The 19,447-nt window shown below is 39.0% G+C and overlaps 1 protein-coding gene across 3 annotated transcripts in view; it reads right to left on the bottom strand.

Moving 5' to 3' along the window:
• Nucleotides 1–7,583: 7,583 nt before the first annotated feature.
• ST6GALNAC3 (ST6 N-acetylgalactosaminide alpha-2,6-sialyltransferase 3) overlaps nucleotides 7,584–19,447 on the bottom strand; it is a 509,644-nt gene continuing 497,780 nt past the window's right edge. For all 3 annotated transcript variants that reach the window (XM_055341433.1, XM_055341430.1, XM_055341434.1), the window contains 2 exons: nucleotides 10,989–11,096; nucleotides 7,584–9,915 (listed from right to left, as the gene is read on the bottom strand). In XM_055341433.1, coding sequence (XP_055197408.1) covers nucleotides 9,729–9,915; nucleotides 10,989–11,096 — 295 coding nt within the window. In that variant the 3' untranslated portion in view covers nucleotides 7,584–9,728. The remainder of the gene's footprint in view (nucleotides 9,916–10,988; nucleotides 11,097–19,447) is intronic.

Below are 19,447 nucleotides of genomic sequence, written 5' to 3'. Positions count from 1 at the left end.
CATGTGGGGTTGTATCCCATTTCACAAAACATATGCTTTGGAGGGGACCTTGGGGACCAAGGAATCCAATTTTCTATCTAATCTCATGAAATACTGAACAAGTAGGTAGTCTGATCTGTGAATAATTCACACAAATTTACTCATTCTAAAAACCTACACTCTAATTTTGGATTTTTCTGAACATCCTGAGATAAAATCTGAAATTTCACACACTGGCTGTAGTTCTGTGCAATGGAGCCACAGAATTTGAAACTAATTTTGTACCTGCATTGATGCTTTTCAAATGTTTGAATTGAGTTCTTCTTAAAACCTTCTATCAAACTAGCTAAATGTCTCTAATCTCAGGTGCAACATGACTTCCAGTTTTCTCATCCTGATTGCTCTTCACTTGTCCCCTTTCTTTTGAATGAATTCTCATTTGTCTCTATCTTTAAAGTATTGTGACTTCTGCAATAAGAAATGGGCAAAATATTGGAACAACTAATTCATGAAAGAAGAAATATAAGTTTCCAAAAATATGCAAAAATGTTTAATTTTCATAATCAACTGGATGCTAATTAAAGCAAGATGACATTTTTAGTATATGTAAAATTGGCAAAAATGGAAAAAAAAACTATTTTTGACAAGGGTGCCGGGAAGCAGGCAGCTCTGTACGTTGGTACAATAAAAGAAAAAAAAAATCAGGGAACTGTTCAAAAATTCACAAAAAGGCCTGTTCATCATATAGTGAAAAATAATGGAGGCATGGTTAAATACATTATGGCACAATATAGCAATTAAACATGTTTTAGGATGATTTAGTAACATCGGGAAAATGGTTGCAATTTCTTATTAAGGCGAAAAAACAGGTTTTTAAAAATACTTCCAGTGCAGCCCAGGTGGTTCAGCGGTTTAGCGCTGCCTTCAGCCCAGGGTGTGATCCTGGAGACCCGGGATCGAATCCCACGTCGGGATCCCTGCATGGAGCCTGCTTCTCCCTCTGCCTGTGTCTCTGCCTCTCTCTCTCTCTCTCTCTCTCTCTCTCTCTCTCTCTCTCTGTGTGTGTATCTCATGAATAAATAAATAAAATCTTAAAAAAAAATACTTCCAGAAGTGGTCTGATCAATTCTACACCTTGCTGTCTCCTCTTAGACTCTTCCGAGTCTTAGGTCACAGTAACCATTTAAATTGCTATGAATATTAGAATATTCTAAAACCTCCAGATATTTTTCATGAGTACTGCTGTTAAGTCATGCTCTTGTCTTTTTCTATGCTAAGTGCCCTGCTTTACATTTGTTCCTGTCAAATTTCATTTGGTTTTATTGAACCCATATGTTTGTGTTGTTGAATGCTTTTTCCCCCCTTTTTATATTGTTCCATATTGAACAGCCACTCACAGCTCTGCATGATCCACAGATCCATTTGCATGACATTAATGTCCTCATTCAAAGTTAATGCCCTTTTTATCTATCAAAGATTATGGAGTATAGCCTTTGTTTCTACTAGAGAGGAAACCCTTTATAGTCAGCATCACCAAGAGATGCATTGGACAAGCCATTTTAAGTTGAGGTAAAACTGCCACTAGAGATGGAAAACCATTCTAAATGAATCGCATTGTATCTGTTATGCTTCTGCGGAAATTTAGGCATGTGGAGGAAAATTATTTGGGAAGATTACATAGATTTTAAGTGACTTCAAAATAGTATGTTTGCAATATTTTGCCCATGATAGATGCAAGAACTCTTAACAGTGCATGGTGTAAGATGTTGCCAGTGTGTATAGAGACTGCGTATTTGTGTTTTTCAGAAGCTTTAGCCATGGGCTAAGGGGTAGTAAGAGCCTCAGTTTAATTCTGTGAAGAACCTTCAGATATTATCACCTGTTACAAGCCTTACACAGAAGTTCAAAGCGATGTCATTTACCGACCAGGTGCTATAGTTTCTTGCCCTTAAAAGGAGTTTCACATTGATCCGAAAGAAGGTAAACACTGGCAGCTTCTCTTCTCTATTTCGTTTTTAGAGTCTCAGCTAATTTCTCTCAATGGACAAACTAAGAAAATTTATATGCTAACATACAAAGCATTTTTCCCAAGACAGTAAGTAGTTTCTTATTAGGTGAGAAAGAACTTTAGGATGTGGAATTCTGTTAGTGTTAAGGGAGAAGGATTTCTAGATAGCTTAAAGAAAATAATGTGCAAAAATAGAAAATATTGAGAAGGAAAGAAAAATGTTGGGAGCCGAAGAGAAAGGCTGAAGGGGCCTCTCCCCAGGGAAATATACCTGGTGCTGGTCAAGGGACATATGGGCATATTAGGACCCTTTTCCTTGAACAAGCTCATATGCCAATGTGCTTGGAGAAAGGGAGGGATGTGAATGAGAGAGATTTGTTCAGATTTTCAGATATGAGAACCACAGGTTTCATTTTTTACTAAAAAAAAATCATCACAACATTGCATAGACCTGAAGACCAAACGGAAGTTGAAAAGGGAAGTTGATCTTTGTGACATCTTACAAAGGAAAGAGACACACACACACACACACAAACTTGGCTGATCAGAGGCAAGGACAAATCTATCTTATGTTAACCAAAGATCATTAAGACATTAAAAGTCCATGTTACTTCTACTGTTGGTAGAGTTAAGTCACTCGAAAGTGTTGCTAGCATACCAATTTCTGTCTTTATATCTTTGGGTAAGAGAAATCATTTCCTCTCTTTGGGTATTATAGGGCCTAGAACAGTATTTTGTTCCCTAGTTTTTGTTTGGGTGGTTGATACTGACATCCATGTTAAGAGAAGTTTTTTTCTTAAGTGTTCTTCTTTTTTTCTTTTTTTCTTAAGCGTTCTTAAGAAGGATTATCAACATAATTCATCCATGTAGTTGCACAAAACTGAATAGTTTTTTAAGGCAATATGTTATAATGACTAAGGGTTTTATGACTGAGACTGCTACATATCCATCAAACTCTGTTCCTTTCGCTCCCAGGCACACCCGGTGGGCATTGCCCACCTTCAACAGGCCACATGGCAGAGCCTGTCCGATGCTATGTGGACGGGGGGCTGCACACCACTTCTGGACTTATCCATAAAACTGTCCATTGCAGAATCTTCCATGCTCTTTCCCCATTAGCTGGCCAAAGAGAGGTTTCCAAGGGTGCAGGAGAGCAAAGCCACGTGGTGGAAGGAGCCTGTGTCTTTGAGTCATCCTTAGAGACAAGCTGGCTGGGGAGGAGAATCTAACGAAATCTTATGTCGAGTCACTGAGTTTTTGGGGTCATTGTTTATACCTAGTAGTCTGCCCCAACTAGGTATGGACTTTGGGTCAGACTGCCTGGGTTCAAAACCCTCATTTTATCACTAGCTGTGCCACCTTGGACAAGCTACGTAACCCCTCCGTGCTTCTGTTTCTTTATATGTGACCTGGTGGTCGTAACATAACGTACCTCACAGAGTAGTTGAGGGGACTGAATGAGGTATACAGCCCTATAATAAACACGGCATATCAGTTATTGTTACTTGATTCCCAAAGAAGAGTCTCATTTTAAGATCGTATCCAAATTGGGGTCACCTACAGGCTTTGGTAGAGTACTGTAAGTTGACTTGTAAAATGAGAAACCGCCCACCTATGATGTTCAACTTTAAGAGGGCCGAGTTTGCTGGGAAAAAAGATTTAAAAGGAAAGGAAGAAAAGGAGGGAAGTAACGAAAGAATGAGGACTTTTGTATTTTAAGCCACTTATGTCCTAACCCAACTTGCTAACAGGTCTGAAAGAGCAAGAAAGGAAATATAGCTCAGCATTAGGTAGTTAATGTGGACAAAACACATTCGGGAGGCTGGCCAACACCGACTCTTGTCACCCTGGCCGCCTTTCTGCCTTGGGTACTGAGTATATTGGGTATCTCCCCCTGCCTCCCACCTTCACTCCTGCTTTGCTTTTTTTTCTTTCAATGACAAATACTCTCTGGCTTTGTTCACATCCCCTCACTTATCTTGTAAAAGCAAAACCAAACTGAAACATGCCAGTAGCCCTTTGCCATTTAGTAAGCCTTATTCTAAGGCATGGTGCCTATAAATAAAGCAATATGATGCTAGGAAAAAACCTCACCAAGTGCACAAACTGCGTTTACAGTCTCTACTATAAATAGATGAAGATTACAGGTTTTTAAAGTGAATGAGAGACTACAGCAAAAATTGTGTGAACTCAGAAAAATGAGTGAAGCATAAAATACACTGTATGTAATAGAAATGGGTATTTACTCGGTAGCAATGACAACAAAGTTAAACACAAGGAAATTAGTACTTTGAAGATTTGGTAACAAGGAACCATGAAATGCCCTGGCTTATGCCCATTTGGAGTTTTCCGGAAGACACTGCTCACTTTATAGGCAAATACGTGGATATAGGAAGTCGGCTATTTATTCGTCAAGATGTTCTTCACTTTTATGAAAGTGAGCTTCTATTTTTCTGAAGTCTCCAAGGCATGAACAAAAGGAAACATGTCTGTGGAGAAAGAAGAGCTTTTCTACTCCATAAACATTCTGCTTATTCTGAAAAGAGGGGGGAAAAAGTAGACGACTTAAAAAAAAAGAAACCTAAGTGAGGTTTTCTGCAAAGTTACAATGCCCAAGGACAGCTCTGATTTGATGCTTTAGCAATTTACATGGAATTTTACTCTAGTGGTTTCTCTAAGATTCTGCAAAAACAAGCAACAAAACAATACGCTATCTCTGAGTCAAAGAAATCATTTTCAGAGCCTAGTGAATATGGCTTCAAAATTCTCCGCTTCCAACAGTATCATTTGAGTGGACTGTAAAGAAAAACCTCTTTCAGTCTTGCAGGGTGATTAAGCCCCGTGGGGTGCTTGAGCCTGTGATTTACCTTCCAGAAGAGCATCTGGCCTCGGAAATCACATGTGGTAGAGAAGGTGCGGAAACAAAGGGGAGTGTTTCACTAGCAGGTGCAGATAGGGTATTTCACTAATAGGCAGCTGAATTGGTTTGAGGATTGGGACACCTTGATTTCTGGAGATAATTTGACAATAGGACATGCGGGTTACACCAAGCAACTTCCATGCTCAACAGCTCTTAGAGGAGTATCAGTGGCTTCATCATCCTCAACAACAATGAAGCAAGAAACTCACTTTTACATTCCTTAAATTAGGCCTAGAATTTCATGATAGCATAATGTGGTATAGTCTTAGCAATAAACACAGATAACAGAGAATATGGACAATTACTGGGATATGTCCCTTCAATTATGTGACTGTTTCTGCACGTCAGTGTGAAGATTTCTCTGATCATGAGTAGAATCAACATTACTATCGGGAGCCCTTGAATTCTAGGAATAGACTTTCAGTAAAGTCATTTATGCATTTTTCCAGCTACCATTCTGTGCTAAAAAAAAAAAAAAAAAAAAAAAAAAAGTAGTGGGAACAGTAGTAGAGAAGAAGACCTGAGATAAGAATTTGAGTCTCAGTACTTCCAGTAGTCTGTGTGACAGCCGTGGGCAAGTCACTTCACTTTTATAGATCTATGTCTTCAACTCCAAGATGGAGAAGTTGGGTTGGCTGGTCTCTAAACCCCTTACAGCTCTAAAAGTCTGGAATACTTACAAAGGCTAGCTAGCACTGAAGAGGCATTGGGTCTATGAATGCTATTAAAATTATGAGGTCTTGTCTTTTAAAAACGCAGTTCAGGGAAAAGCATTTTTTCCCCTCATGGCTCTGGGACTCTAAATCATTTGTTGCGCTAAGGCATGCAAACACCCGACACGGGGCAACATAGTTGTTCTTTGCATTTGACATGCCACGTTAAATGTTAGATGGGTTTATTGTTTAAAAAAAAAAACAAACCTTCTGATTATAATATTCTTACTTATTATTAAAATTTTAAAAAACTAAGCTTTCAATTAGCATCCAATTAATATGACCAGGTGAAGAATTTAATGTCATATTTTTTCCTAAGAAGTGAGTACTTCTGGAAAGGTCAGCAAAGTCCCCAATTCAGACTCTTGCTCCCACAACGGCTGATTCATTTCAAATCCTCAAAAAGCAATCTCCTTATATACTTTCCTCTTTTCATAATGGTCACAGTTCTCTAACCATATAATAAAAATCATGCAAATCTGAGTTTTGCTTACGCCAAAGACAGGCTTATTTGAATAAAGGGACCAATGTTCATCCACTCCAGAGTGAATGCAGCTTGATGTAGTGTTTTTCAATGTGACTTTAGCTGAACTGCTATCGTCAGAGCCTGCACCACGGATCGCTGTACTTATAGGTCTGATCTGTAACAACTGTGGCTTCTAACTGTGCTCTCAGGTCTAGATTTAGCAGCTTCTCTAGCTTTATTCTGGGAGCCAGTCACGGAATATTATTTTATGTACTCTTTACAATTGGGATATTTAATTTGGATTTTTGCCTTATTTTTTCAACAGGATTTAAAAATGTAAACCAACAAATTTCACTGAAGTCTAAAATAGGTTTCCTGTGATTCATACACATCACTGGCAAATATAGGATTGCAGGTATGCTTTTACACACACACACACACACACACACACACACAAATTGACCCTGTGCATATATACAAACATCTTCCCAAATTGGTTTTTCTTTGATACATTTCATAGCAAGGTAAGATATAGTCTAGAAGTTTTCTAATTCACTTTACCATCATAACAATATAAATCATTACTACTTAATCACTAGGCTAACCTAGAAAGGATTCAAATATTAATTTAAAAACCCTTCTAAAATTCAAAAAATTTCCTTCCTTTTTTCTAGAGTCCTGCAGAATTAAAAGTAATATTTACCCTATTACTTCTAGCTTGCATGTTTTTATGCTGATTTCAGCAAATTGTGGCCATTTTCAATAGTCCAGTTGCCTAGAGCCTTGGATGGAATTGAAATGTGTCTGTTTTTTTTACAGATGTTAATTAACTTCTGGAATACATACATCAGTGATGAGTGAGCTCAGTTGAATTTTTCAATGTTCAGCTGCTGGATGAAACCTCTCAGTTGACTAGAACCAGTGAAATTGGCCAGAAATTTGTGTGACAAGTTTGAATTCCTCCTTTGTCATTCTCTTCTCTATCCATAAATCTTAGATGAAAAATTTCTCAATATGGGAGAAATTACACTTTGTATTTCCATTAGAATCAGGAAGCTGAAGGTAAAGAAGAGCAGGAAATGGAAGCAGAGAACATTAAGACTGCAGAGAAAAATAAGTTACGTGATTCTATCAAAATGCTGATTGCACTGGGAATCATCCAATTAGGTTTCCAAATTGAGAATAAGGTTTGTTTGTTTTTTTTGTTTCCCACTTTTAGAAAAAAAGAGATGAGAGATAACAACAATAAAAAGTGGGGTTGGGGTTTAGTTAAGAAAAAAAGGGGGGAAGACACAGGAAAGAAGAGAGGAGGGGAGGCCACCCTTACCCCTCCAGAGGAAGCACTGCTTATTCCATACCTCCTGCCGCAGAGTGATGGTGGGCACTGCAAAGTCTCTTTCATGGAGAGGCAGGAGAGCAAGGACGAACAAACAGATTTAACCCTCCATTTACCAGAAAACTAAATAAATTGTGTCGTTCTCTGAAGCATTCTGATAATCAAGTGTTCCTTTTTATTTAAAAGTGGAACTTCTATATCACAACAGGGGGGAAAACAATCTGTATTATAATTTTAACATTTGCATATGTTTATTTTTCTTTGAGTGGGCATTTCTATCCATCATTTGCTCAAAAAAGAAAAAAAATACCCTGACACACATAGAACTGAAAACCACACGAGGAAACAACAGAAGAATAACAGCGATAACAGTTCCACCGATGGAAGTGGCGTTTGGCCATTTTCACGGACTTGAGTGTTGGTGTTATACAAATGGCAGTGGAGAGCAGCAAAGAGGCTTTTTGTCCAGGACGGCCCATCAAATGGGAACTTATCGTGGGACTTAGCACACTGGTTAGAGCTGCAAAGAGCTCCTGAGGTGAAGTGTGTCATCACTTTCATCTTCCACAGCATTCTGTCGGTTAGGCTTGGCTGTGTCTTTTGAATCCTTTGCAAGGATATTTCTGGTCTCTCGTCTGCTCTCTCAGCAAATCAATGTTCTAATATTTAATGGGCCACAAGTGTATGGAGAACTATGTCATCTCAAGGTGGGGACAGGAAACTATTTCTCTGTGTTCATTCCCTACTGTTATCCCTGCTTCCTCATCTTTTCTCTACCTAAAAAGATCATTAAAAAAAAAAAAAAATCAAAACTACGTATCTTCACAGGTGTCCTAGTCTATGGCCAAGACCATCCTTGTGATACTTTTTGCATAATCCTGATATAATATATTGTATTTGGCACTGAAATCACTTGGTTACTAGTCTACATAAATGCTATTCTATACAAATATTAGCAGAGGGAAAGATCTGGAGATCTGCATCAAAGCAATTAACAAATTACAGATCATCTGCTGAGGAGATGTCAGAATGTGTAGGCAATTGCCCAGTAGGGTGGTCACGGGCATCACATAGGACAGCATATGTATAAGAACTTTAAATGACAAAGCACTTTGGACATTAAGGTCATCATTAGTGTTGTTATTATGGTATAACAACTGATACACTGAGGGGAAAATAAACCCCTAGAAGGCAAAAGCTCTGGTCAGATTTAATACAAGGAATCATTTCCTCTCCATGTCTAACAGTTGGCACTTGACAAGATAATGTAATGTACGGAGGGATGCATCTGAGCCTATAAAGTAGAAATTTGAATATACAAATATATATTATGAAGTATGGTAGGATACAAATTGATGTAAAAATATGCTTTGTTTTCCTTGTTTCATGATTTTAAAAAGCATATATTTTTGTGTTGTTGGATGTTGAAGCAGAGTTAGCAAACCCTTTTGGTTATGTTTTAAGAATGCTTTCACAGTATATGTTATTACAGTGTTGGTATCTTACATGTTAAATAGCTTTCTGAAATATTTAGGACTCAACCAAAAATAACTAAGCTGTAATAGAGATCACTCTAGTGACATGTTTAGTTATGTTGTTTGGGGTAGTGAGAATGGAGTGGTGAGAGGGAAAATTCATCAAGATTTTCTAGTTGGCCCATTTTGTTTGAATTGTTGAAGAATCCCGATTGGTAGGATGTCGGTGATATGTTCATTGTTAGGAAATGGCCTGAGGCGTTAGCTGTAGGAGGTACTGTAGGACCATGGTTTGTCAGGAAGAGATTCCTTCCCTGCCTCTAGGCTAATTAGTAACTATGGTACGGTGCTTGTACCCAGATAGCATTTCTTGGGTCAGTGTCTGACAATCAACCATTCATCAAAATGGTGGAGCTGCTCAAGTTCAAGAGACCATAGAGTCAATAACCTTGCCTCATGAGGCTAAATCCCATGGCTTTTGAGAGTTACGTACTGTCCAAAAATTCTGAGCAGCTATCTTGAAAGATAATCTTCCCATTTCTTAGGTCACTGCTGTCATGTTACTGGCCTTCATTTCAATTCCAGTTAAATTATAAAGTGCAGTATGTAATGTTGAACCTTCAGAAAGAATGTAAAGAGCACACCCACCCTCCGTGAAACCCCAAGTTCAAATTACTGGCAGAGTCACCATCCATATCTGAGAATGTACAGAAACTTGATCATCACTGTTGTTGTCTTTATCGTCATCATCATCCGCATCAGCATCATCAGCATCACAGTTGTGGTATTATGGTGGTGTCAAGTGTTGTGGCAAGATCAGAAAAACTAACATCAAGACACTGTCCAGTTTGGGTGTGTGAATATTATCCTGTGTTTCTTGGCCCATTTAGCAAATACTTTCTTTTCAGTGATAAACCTATGCCCCCCATATGGAGCATGTTCATGAAGAAAATATTCATCACACTCATCTCTTCCTTGTTCATAGTAATGATAGGGGACTTTCCTATATCCTTCTGTCCTAAAAAAGAAAAAGAAAAGAAAAAAAAAAAAAGGAGAGGAGAATTGAGATGAAGAATGAAGCATTCATTTGCAAGAATCCATTACGTGCCTAGTAAATGCATTTACTTGCAAAGCCATGCATGATTCTTGTCTGTGAACTCAGTTAAAAGCTATTATGTATAAAAGCTTTTAGGAAGATGTACCAGATTCTTAGTGCTTTAATAAATCAAATAAAATTTATATATCACACCAATTGCATTTGAACATATACCTGTCTTTGAAGGAGGAAATGGTGGATAATGGAGGCAAACTTTGGCTAGTCTGATGCTGTTGCGGAGCTTGAAGAAGCTTTCTGATTTTTCAGGGTCAGGGATTTGGTTCTTCTGTGCTCCGTTATGCTTATTGTGAGGGGAGAAATATTTGATCATGGAGATTGTGGCTTAGTTACCATTTTGACCGTATGATTAAAATACTCTCTGAGTTAAATTGTGCAAGTTGTTAGTAGGGAAAAATATTTCATTACCTTGGTGACGCATGGAGGGTTTGTTTTATTAAATACTTAGAAACGAGCCCTCCAGCGAGGGTATACTGTGGATAAACATATCTATTTTAAATAAAGGTCTGGTGGATTACTCATTTAGTAGTGAAATATAATTTCCAGGAATTCTCGTTAAGCTGTCAGCTTCTCTGAGGCTTCAGGACATTTTGTCCTTCATGATCAAATAGAACCATTGCATAGCTAGCTATCCATCAAGCCATTAGAGCAGCAGAAATGACAAACTTGCTTTGCAAATTAAATAACCACTAAACTTGTTCTGTATTTCCAAGCCACAAATCCTTGATATGCCACTGATTAAGGGAAAAATGTTCCTTCTGACATTTGACATTAGATTGTGGTAAATATTTTTCTTTTTATCACCCCTAAAAGTCACAACTTGATGCACTGACAATAAAATGTCATGTCAGCAAAGAGCACCAGGAAATAATTGTTGCTTTATCTGTTTCTCCGATTTATGGTATTAAAATGAATTGTGATATTTTGACAAGATATCAGAATTGGAGATGCATAAAAATAATTTCCTGTGATCTTACTTGCAGTAGGTGTCATTTATCATCCCGTAGACGTGAATACCATAACAGGCATCCATGGCCAGAATGAAGGTAAACCATCCCGTGCTGAGATAAGAGCCAGACTGGACTCTGTGGGGGAACAATAACCAACAACAATAACAAACAAAACAACACAAAAACAAAAACAAAAAACCACACACATAACAATAAAGTGTGGTGAGAAATGAGAAAACTTTTATCAAAAAACATAGCACTTGTTATCAGGAAAAAGCATTAAAGAACTTGACAATCTGTCAAAGATACACACTTATTTTGAATTATCTCCGAATAATTTATAGGTATGCTCTCACTTTTACTACCTTAAGCCTAGAAGCTATGCTGTATGGAAGAGAAGCCATATGGCAAATATCTGAAATCAAATAATCCTGCTCCCTTCGGGTAAAAAATAATTTATTTGATTTTCCATAAGATACAAATTAGTGCTGTATATCAGAGGATGGGTTTTCTAAAGTTGCTTGGAGCCCTGATGGAAACTGAATGATAATGGTGTTATCCTGCTTACCTGGACATATCACTTTCTTAAAGACTTGTTGGGTTTCTAAGTGTAAATTGGATGCAGTGCAGGTGAATGACTTGGTCTGTGAAAGCATCTGGAAAGTTTTCCTTTACTGATTTCTAGGCATCATGAGACAAGACTTTTCCTTTGTGAGGCCTGTGTTACCAATCTCTTCAACACATTTTTATTGAACACCTACTATGTGCAACCACTGTTGTAGATGCTGGCGATATAGCAATTATCAAAACAATCAAAGATTCTCTATAGATTTGGAGGTGGCTATGTTTATCAAGGTTGGCCTCAGAAGGCCTCTGATAAGGGGAGCAACGTTCTAGGCTGGGGGGTGAGGTGGGGAGAAGAAGGTTGGTGGTGGTGGTGGTGGGGAAATAGGAAGAAGCCATGTGGAACATATTGGAAAAGGCAGTGTCATCTGTGAAGTCTTTTGACTCTCATCTCAGCCATATTAAGAATGGGCCTTGGGCCTGGACCACTTCCTTAATAAGAGATAAGGAGCCCTCACAGCCTGTGCCTGGCTATTGCCTTACGTGGCGATATCTCTCCCGGGTTCAGGCTCGATGTGTACTCCTTTGTTCTGCTGAAGTATATGTGTTATATGACACCTGGTCAATCCCATACTAAACCTGTCCCCTGCCAAGAGTGGAGAGGGTCTTTCAGTTGCATGCAGTCCAATGGCTCTGAATCAGGTGCCAGGAAGGACCCAATGGCCATGAGGACCGAGGCTCACTATTAGAGCTGATCTTCTTCTGTCTCTTTATGCGAGTAAAGCATTGCTCCACCCAGTGTTTGACTGTGTTATGTTTTTCTTGGCGATTCAAATAAGACACAGTGGGAAGAAGGGCTTGGACTTCTACCTCTGGTGATAGGAGACAGATGCCACTTGTTCAACAGACCATATGAGAGAAAAATGTTCCAGGAAGAGGAAATGTAAAGGGCAAAATCACAAATGTGGAAGTGTGCTTGGTATGTTTAAGGAAAAAGGAAGATGGGAATCATAGTAACTGAGGGGGGAGAGTGGCTGATGTAGTTAGGTGTAGTGCTGATTGGGAGGGGTGACCAAATTTCAATGGTTTAAAGGAATGCGGGATGAAAAGCTGGATCTCTGTACTTGGTCTTAGCAAAAGGGACCCAATCCATCCAAAACAGATGACTGTCTATCCTCTTAATCTCTTCCTATAGGAACATTAGGGTCTCACCGGGTTATTTGGCAACTAACTAACTGTGCAGCACAACTTCTAAAAAAGACTACACTTCCTACCTTCCATCTAGACCTCTTGGCATACTGGAGCATGGCCAGCTCCTCTAGAAACGGACGCTTTAGCTACTGATAACCACTCTCTGGGTACAGCCTTTCAGCCAGTAGTCACTTTCCACTGATGTCCTATATTATTGACATAGCTCTCCAGTACCAAGCAATTGGTGTGCTATAATTAGAACTCTGAATTCTTTGACTCTTCATTTTTAAAAATACAGGCGTTGTTTAGTATCAAATTAACTTACAACATGGAAGCATCTCAGGAGCACCACGAGCTCACAGAGCGTTATGATAACTGGACTTTCTCACTTTTATTTTAATTGACTTTGGGGGATTTGTAAGGAGAGATAAACCCAATCCAGGTAGTATCCATCCCCTCTGCTCACCAGCCCCTGAGTCTGAATTGCCACTGTGTAAGTCGTCTTCTTTTGTATTTCCTGGTGTGTCTTCTAAACGGAAAATATTCCAGAAACAGGATCACATAGAGTTACATGCACTTTCCTCTGTGATAAGAATAGTAGCAGCAGCATGGGTTAGGAATGGGTGCCAAATGGTGGGAAGATGTACCAGAGGGAGGTGGAATACGCTCAAGAGCAACTTTGCTTATTATACAATTTAACTCGCCGTCCATCCTGTGTTCTGGGGTCTGAGGGGGAGCAGCGATGATGAGAACTGCCTAACGCACCATCTGCTTACAAGTCCTTATTTGAAAATTGGGAGAGATCAGAAGAGGCAAGAGTCTTGATTAAAAGCTCCCAAATTGAATCTAGAAATTTTGTCTGCATACTGAATTTTTTCCCATTATATTCCTACTTGAACAATATACCCCCTTTACTTCTTTTTTGCCTTCTCATCCTACTTTTTTTCAATATTTCTATCCTCTCTATCCTTCTCATTGCTAGGCTGACCATGTACTAGCAGAGATCAATAAAAATTACAGAACTTATCTGTACATGATGAGAAAAATAGGTTTCATTTATTTATTTTTAAACAGTTATACAATCCTATGTCAGAAATTATATTATATATTATTATATATATATAATATATAAATATATATATTTTTAAGTGGGCATGGAGCCCAATGCAGGGCTTGAACTCCCAACCCTGAGATCAAGACTTGAGCTGAGAAATCAAGAGCCAGACACCTAACCAACTGAGTCATCCAGGTGCCCTGTGATGAATATTTTCATAAAGAATACATGGTGTTGTGGGATGACATACCTGTCAAAACAATCACAATACATGTAACAAAACACAAGCCTACATGTTTCAGTCAGTACAGAGAGCAGTATGGAATTGAGAGTATGGATACCTAGTTTCACGTTCCAGCTTTGCCACTACCAAGCCGTGGACAATGTATTTAACCTCTATGGGTCATCTTAGTTTCCTTGTCTCTAAAATGAGATATTACTCAGCCATCAGAAAAGACTAAAACCCACCATTTGCTTTGATGTGGATGGAACTAGAGGGTATTATGCTGAGTGAAATAAGTCAATCGGAGAAGGACAATCATCATATGGGGAATAAAAGAAGTAGTAAAAGGGATTATAAGGGAAAGGAGGGAAACTGAGTGGGAAAAATTAGAGAGGAAGACAAACCATGAGAGACTCCTAACTCTGGGAAACACATAAAGGGTTGCAGAAGGGGAGGAGAGTGGGGGATAGAGTAACTGTGTGATGGGCACTAAGGAGGGCACTTGATGGTATAAGCACTGGGTGTAATACTATATGTTGGCAAATTGAACTTCAATAAAAACAAAAACAAACAAACAAATACATAAATACATGAAGTGTGCTATAGGCAACAGACAAAAAAAAAATGAGATGGTTGAACCAAGTCATATCTAAGGTTTGTTCTACTTTTAAAAACAAATGCTTCTGTGATCATCACCCTCAATAGTCAATCTGTTTTAAGCTTTAACCCATTCTACAGTAATACGCTCCACACATGCTGAATGTGTAACTAACAAACACATTAATCAGTCAGACTACATTTAATGCCCACTTGTGTGGTCGGCGTGCCACTAAATGTCTGAGGCATATATAAAAAGGGTATAAAGTTTCACCTCACAATGGTGGTGGCTATAGTCACTAAATTTTCTGTCTTTCACATTACTGCTCCTGGAACATGCTGGAATGGCTGTCCAAGACCAAGGACACAATTAGGTCATAGTATTGAGAGTAAAGCTTAATTTGAGTGAGAGGAAAAGTAAACTGAAATTAGGACAAATTGTGTTTCTTTTTGTGTGGTTTTCCAGGAGTCAGTTTGTTCATAGAGTGGCTAACTGTCAAGGACCTAGATAATATTATAGCTCCAGCATGAGGGGATCATCATTTGTGTGACATGTGGACCTCAACTCTGCAAAACAAGGTCTCCTGGCTCATTCTGGTCCAAACCAGCATAGTCACTTTGAGCGTTTAACAACAAACTTTGAGAACAGAAGCAAAGGATAAATAGGGTAAAGTTGAGAAAGTGGTTCCTCTACATATCTATCTTCTCTTTACTACATGAAAAGAAGGTCAAGAATTTCAGAGTTTGGCATCTGGTCAAAGATCTTTCCATCTCATCAACTAATAAGGAAACTTTGCCATGTCTCTGATAGTTGATTACTTTTAAGCTTAATCTATTACTTTTAAGCAAAACCTTATTTTGTTTCTGGATAGACAGATCATAAGAGTTAGGCTGAAAATCTTCAAGCTGTGTTGCATTTGGTTCAGACTGTGGGGACACATACTGCTTAAGTGCCTTGTCCTAAAAACAGCACTTTAATTAGACAGTTGCATTTTCTCTCTCTGGTGCCTCTGATAAATTTGGGATGTGAAATCATGTGAGGTTTCTTACCCATAGTACATGCTGGGGATAGCAAAGTGGTGTCTTCTCGAAAAACTTGGAGCTAATGTCATGTAAAGAATACTTTTGGTGGAGTAATGGCAACCACTAGATTAATCCAGGAATTCTTCTGAATAATTGCCCTGGCGACCTGGGTCTCTAATGAGACTCGCTGGCCTGGATGGCACTGGCTCTGGGAATTCTTTACATCATTCCAAAGTCCTGCTGTGTGGGTGTTCTAGAAATGAGGATGTGTAAATTACACCCAACTAGACCTTTTGAGATCCAATAAAAACAACAAAAAGACTTGAGGTGATGTATGTGAACTTGTTTATGCTTTTTAGCTAGAAGAGACCTAGTGATGACTATCAGATGCTTTCAAAAATTCTTAAAGGGTCTCCTCTGGGGCCAAATACTGTCTTGTAATTTGTCACTCATGCACGCGGCACTAACTATGTACCAGCTGGCCATCAGCCATAGCACTTCTTATACCTTTTACATTTGGGGATCGATAAAAACAATTATTGTCATCTACAAATAAACAATCAAGATTCCCATAGGGATGATAAGGGAATTTAAGCCCCTAATTCAATACAATAAGAAAGCTTAAATTAATGCAGCAGAATAATGAGCCGTGCAGAGGAAAATAAAGGCAGGAGTGTTAAGAGGAAGCTATCAATCATCTGTTTCCACTGGCCAAGCTTCGCATCCCACTGCTCCTTGGTAATCAAGATACTTACTACTTGGAAACTACTTAAATTTACTTGCTCATCTCTTGGAAAAATGATGCTGTCAACACGTTGATATAGCACATGCTTGAAGGCATATCATTTAAAATATGATCTTTCATCTAGTTTATTACCAATAAAATATAAGCTACCTTGCCCCTTGATGTTTACTTACTGTTTCTGGATGTCTAAAGGTCATCACATGCCCACAGGGATTCGTTGTCTGTCAAGCTATCCTTATTCCTTACCAATCTCAATCTTTTTGGCTGTCAGCATGCTTCATTCACCTGTACTTTTGCTTCTGAGCATGCTTGCTCATCTTCTCATTTCTGGAAACATACTGTGAAGCATTTTCCTCCTATCGCCTGGTCAGCTGGAACTTTCTCATGACTGAGATCTCCCTTTGGGGGAATTTCAGAGGAGGAACTGAAGAAACTAAAATGGATACTCTTCAAAAGAAAACAGGATTACATTGAATCTACTATTTATTCACAGGACGTTCTGCTAATTATTGAACACCTTTAGCTCAATAACTTGGGTTCTGAGCTCAAGAAGCTTATCTTTGATGGATGAAGTAATAGCACTTTCTCCATATCAGAGCTTCTCAATCTCAGCATTATTGATATTTTAGATGAGATCATTCTTTGTGTGTGTGTGTGTGGGGGGGTGCTGCTCTGTGCGGTAAGTTCTTTCTCGTATCTCATCAGATTCCCCTCTGTCCCCAAATCACCATGCTCTAAAAAGGCAATAGATTTCTTGATTCCCCAGTGCCCACTCTTGACTTGAGTGGCTTGCCTTGAGGATGTCCTTGATCCTAAAAAGCCAGGTTCCCCCTAACTACAGTTCCCATTCTGCCCACTGCACTCACTGTCCCACTGGTTTTCTTCAACTAGCCAAACATCTTACTTCTTTATCTTTCTTTGCAAACCTATCCAAAGCCATTAAGATTTGGTCAATACTAAGTCATTATCTTACCTTTAATACAATCCCAGGAATCAGCAAATTCACCTGGTCTAAACCCAAAGGGCAATTCCTGATCTGCCATGGGGAATTTGCAATAGGAAAAGGCAAAATGTATCAGGAACAAGGATGAGGAATCTAGTTGCTTCTGTTTCTGGTTGCTTCCTCTTCATGGAATGATTGCCTTAGGGGGCCTTTGGCTCAAACTTTGCAGCCTGAATTTTACTGTTTCTGACCCATTTCCTCTAGGAACTATTGAAAACAAGGCCTGGGGCACTCTATACTAACATTTTAAAAAGCATGATTATCATTTATCAAAGCCCAAAGTGGATCAAAACCCTCCCAATGATGGAGGTTTATTGGAGAGCACAATATTAGCAGCTGCTTCCAAATCTGTTATACTCCGGAGTAAAAAGGGAATTTGAAAAAAAAAAAAAAGAATTAATCAATATCTCACGTCTTGTTTTAACACTCTTGGATCTCAGTTCTCTCATCAATACACTACCCTGGCAGGATAAATAAAAATAGCAAAGTAAGTTTCCATATACCTTCCTAGGGAGAAGAAATACCTGACACAATACAGATTCTTTAATTAAAAACATTCTTTCCCCATTTTTTCCCCCAAAAGCCCATGGATACTGAAAGAATACATTTAAACAAAGAGACTGGTCAAGAAAAACAGCTGATGATTTTCAGGAGCACCTTGGGATTCAATCTAATATTGTGAACCAGTCTAATGGAAGCAGAACTCAAAGGGTGGAAACAATTTCAGCTGTCCCTTAGTCATGTATTTTTGTATATTATTCGATTGTCAGGAGCTATGGAAATACTCTAGAGCTTTCCCATTATATTAACACTCTATATTTGTACTATCTATCAGTGGGACCTGCCCAGCAAATCTGGAGGCAGCAGCAACTTTCTGCAAATCAGGCAGGAGAACTCTCGATCTTGAATCATTTGCCAACGGACATAAACTTCTCAAATGGAGAAAAATATCATGCTGTAGATGGTGATTCTTAAAAGAATGCACCAAATGAAAGGAATCCAGACCTGAAATACACTGAAAAATGGACCGTGAGTGGACTAAAGCAGTACCCCTCAGAGGTAGACTCCCAATCAGCTAATGTGAAACGCCTCTGCTAATCAGTTGGCCCTTGGACTGTGAATATAACAAATAGTTTTCCTGCCATAGAATCAACAGGACTCTCTGACTCTTGATGAATCTGATGAAACTGTACAAAAAGGAGCGTAATAAGAAACGACTGTGTTCTTTTCAAAGTGTACATTTAAAAGTAAAATGGTACCGCTCCTAAAGGTATGATGTATGGCTGCTGTAGAAATAGAAGATAGCACTCACAAAAATTACTTTGTTCATTCATCTCAAAAATTAAAAGGTTATTTTGCTCTTGCCCTCTGGCTTTAAAGCCCCTTACATTGGAAATACTGATTTCTGGAATGGCTTCACTTTCTCAAAAGAAAAATGGAACCTCAAGAACGGCAGGGATGGATGGTGGAGATCTTGTGGGCCTACGTCATTAGGGTGGGTCTGTTTCCTCAACCACAGGATATTCCCTCCAAATTCTTTTTTTTTTTTAAGATTTTATTCATTTATTCATCACACACACACACACACACACACACACACACACACACACACACAAAGAGGCAGAGACACTGGTAGAGGGAGAAGCAGGCTCCATGCAGGGAGCCTGACGTGGGACTCAATCCCAGGTCTCCAGGATCATGCCCTGGGCTGAAAGTGGTGCTAAACCACTGAGCCACCCAGGCTCTTCCCTCCAAATTCTTATGTTGAAGTGCTCATGCCCGATGTGTTGGCATTTGGAGATGTGGTTTTGGGGAGGTAATTAGCTTTACATGGGGTCATGAGGATGGGGCCCTCATGATAGGATTAGTGCCCTTCCAAGAGGAAGAAGAAGAAATACCAGAGCCCTCTTTTTTCCCATCACTTGAGAAGACAGTGAGAACTCTTTGAGCCAGGAAGAGGGTTCTCACCAGAAACTGTCCATGCTGGCACCCTGATCTCAGACTTCCAGCCTCTAGAACTGTGAGAAAATAGGTTTCTGTTGTATTCAGGCAAGGCTGTTTTGTTATGGCAGCCCAAACAGACCAA

Source organism: Nyctereutes procyonoides, unplaced genomic scaffold, assembly GCF_905146905.1.
Source record: "Nyctereutes procyonoides isolate TBG_1078 unplaced genomic scaffold, NYPRO_anot_genome, whole genome shotgun sequence".
NCBI classification, from domain to species: Eukaryota; Metazoa; Chordata; class Mammalia; order Carnivora; family Canidae; genus Nyctereutes; species Nyctereutes procyonoides.
The sequence above is the reverse complement of the archived record's forward strand: the minus strand, read 5'-3'. Positions and strand labels throughout refer to the sequence as shown.